This window comes from Orbicella franksi, chromosome 4, assembly GCF_964199315.1.
Source record: "Orbicella franksi chromosome 4, jaOrbFran1.1, whole genome shotgun sequence".
Taxonomy (NCBI): domain Eukaryota; kingdom Metazoa; phylum Cnidaria; class Anthozoa; order Scleractinia; family Merulinidae; genus Orbicella; species Orbicella franksi.
Genome location: NC_138148.1, coordinates 19,789,868 through 19,792,206, shown reverse-complemented (window position 1 = coordinate 19,792,206; position 2,339 = coordinate 19,789,868). Strand labels below are relative to the sequence as shown.

The following is a 2,339-nucleotide window of genomic DNA, read 5'->3' as shown; positions in this document are numbered from 1 at the left end:
CTAAAGTATACTATGTATATTAAGGTCATTCCCCAGTATTGCGTTGCGCATCCCTACTGCGCATAATTTCACGCGTGATCAGCGCGCGCGCATTAAAAGCTGGACCTCGCCATAGAGATAACTCGTCATTTTCTCGCAAACGAGTATGGTGACCGATCATTTTTTTCTGTTGTTTTGGATTAAGTAATAGATTTCTCTGTGTAAAATAAATATGGACCATTTGTCAGTGTAGAACAAAAAAACAATCGCCGGAAACGTAAATTTAGCAAGCAATCGTGACTACAATCATGGTGCTATTATAAGGATTTATAGGGTATAAACAAGGTGCTGTTGCTCCTAAACGAACATGGGGACCCCTCATTTTTATTGTAAAATTTTAGTTCCTATAATATAAACAATCAATAGGCAAAGTTTCACAAAAATCTCAGTGCAGGTTCTATTTCAGTGGAATTACCTTAAATAAACTAAAAATGTTATGATATTTATATCATAGATTTGTCTGTTACTCTTAAAGGAATGGCGCTGCCACTGCTCATCACTCTGTTGCCACTTATGCTTACCGGGGGGATCATGCCGTCCTCTGCCAGCAGCGCAACCTGCACCGGTGGCCTTGGATGCATTATCTCCTGTGATGCCGCAGAATGCTCGCTTAACTGCGTCAGAGGAGGATGCGACATGACCTGCTCACAGAACCTCAAATATTGCGATCAACTTTGCGCTGGTGGAGGCTGCGACAGCACCTGTGATTCAGCGAAGTGTACGCTCGGTTGTGCTGGAGGTGGATGCACCATGACCTGTCCAGCTGGCGTAAAAGATTGCCATCTAATCTGCAACGGTGGGGGATGCAACCTCAAGTGTGATGCCGAAGACTGCACGCTAGATTGTCCCGGTGGTGAATGCACCAGAAGCTCGTCTTCTGCCAGTAAAGCTAGAGTCTCAGCCGTGTTATTTTTTGTATATGCATTGGTTACTGTTGTGTAAAACTCGAAAACTCGTTGATTAAAGTAATGAATTCGCGTATGGTTTTGCGTCAAAACGGTCTTTCTCGTTAGTTCAACATATTTTCGCACGAAATCTCACCTTATCGGGGTGTATCACTGTCAACATTGAAAGAGAAATGTTGTCGACATTGAAGAAGAACTTTCTTAAAGAAAAGGCGAACCTTTGCTGCCGTCATTGTTTACATTTTTTCTCATTAAAGGAGAAAGTCATTCCTGAAACGTATTTTTTTTGTCAACGCTAATAGAAACCTCACACTAAGTTTAGCCACTCAGTTTCAGCCTCTAAACTGCACGTTTTCCTTATGAAATTCATAAGCCCAAAATTCGACATCGTTGCAGCCATTTCGAATAGTACTCAGACTAAAACAAAAGTTGCTCAAAAGTTGCTCGAAAGGCCAAAAGTTGCCAAAAAGGTTGCCGAGCAACTTGTGTAAAAGCCTATACTCAGCAGCCAGGCCACGTTTTCGTGACGTCATTCTCTCTAAGAGATTTAAACTAGCACTCTGGGTTATTGCTGCTCTTGAGCCGAATTATTTTCAGCCAAACATGCTCCAAACTCCGAAAATGATACCAGTGAAGATGGTGAAGTGGACGATCGCTTGGAAAACAAATTTTGCTGACCTTGTGAAGGATGCAAAGTCAGTTGCAGATTTTTCTCCTTCCCGCCAATTTGGGTCGGACCAGGAGCCATAATCGGGGACGGAGACCGTAAGTCTTGGGATCCGCGCGCACCTATGATATGGGACAATAGATCGTTTTCACTGTCACGCAACAAAAAAATCGAAAACCATCCGGTGGAAAAAGCTATGAAATTATGATGTTATAGAAGATAACTAAATAAGACACTTTTCCAAGTTTTAGGCATGTGCGTTTCCCCAAACTTCAGATATTCGTCGAAATGTTTCGCAGACATTTACAGAGCCCAGTATGAAAACGCCATGTTGGTGTACCTCCGTGGTACACCAATATGGCGGCCGGAAAATAGTGTAAACATCTGGAACTTACTTTGGCTGTCTAGGTGACTGATTATCAGTACTGATCAAACAAGCATTTACATAAGCTCTTTTCATAATGCTTTAACTTCTAAAAAGGATCAAAATCATGAGATAAGTATATATTTTCCGACAAACTCGATCGTAAGCCTTGTGTCACGCACCTCCATAATCCTGAAATTCAAAATGCTCTGGATTCCAAAGGAAGCGCGCTATCGAGCTGTAAAATTGTAAACAGATATAAATATACTACCTCTTATGCCTGACGAGGATAAAAACTTTGGTGGCTCTTTAGTCTTGGATTTTAAAAAGTGATGACGTCACGTGAAAACGATTTATTTTTCTA

At 41.5% G+C, this 2,339-nt stretch overlaps 1 protein-coding gene across 1 annotated transcript; it reads left to right on the top strand.

Annotated features, from left to right (window-relative positions):
• Positions 1-242: 242 nt before the first annotated feature.
• On the top strand, positions 243-1,337 carry LOC145483674 (uncharacterized). Its single transcript, XM_081462215.1, has 2 exons — positions 243-368; positions 429-1,337. Exon 2 carries the CDS (start codon positions 517-519, stop codon positions 979-981), a length of 465 nt encoding a protein of 154 aa, XP_081318341.1. The 5' UTR covers positions 243-368; positions 429-516; the 3' UTR covers positions 982-1,337.
• The last annotated feature ends 1,002 nt before the right edge of the window (positions 1,338-2,339 follow it).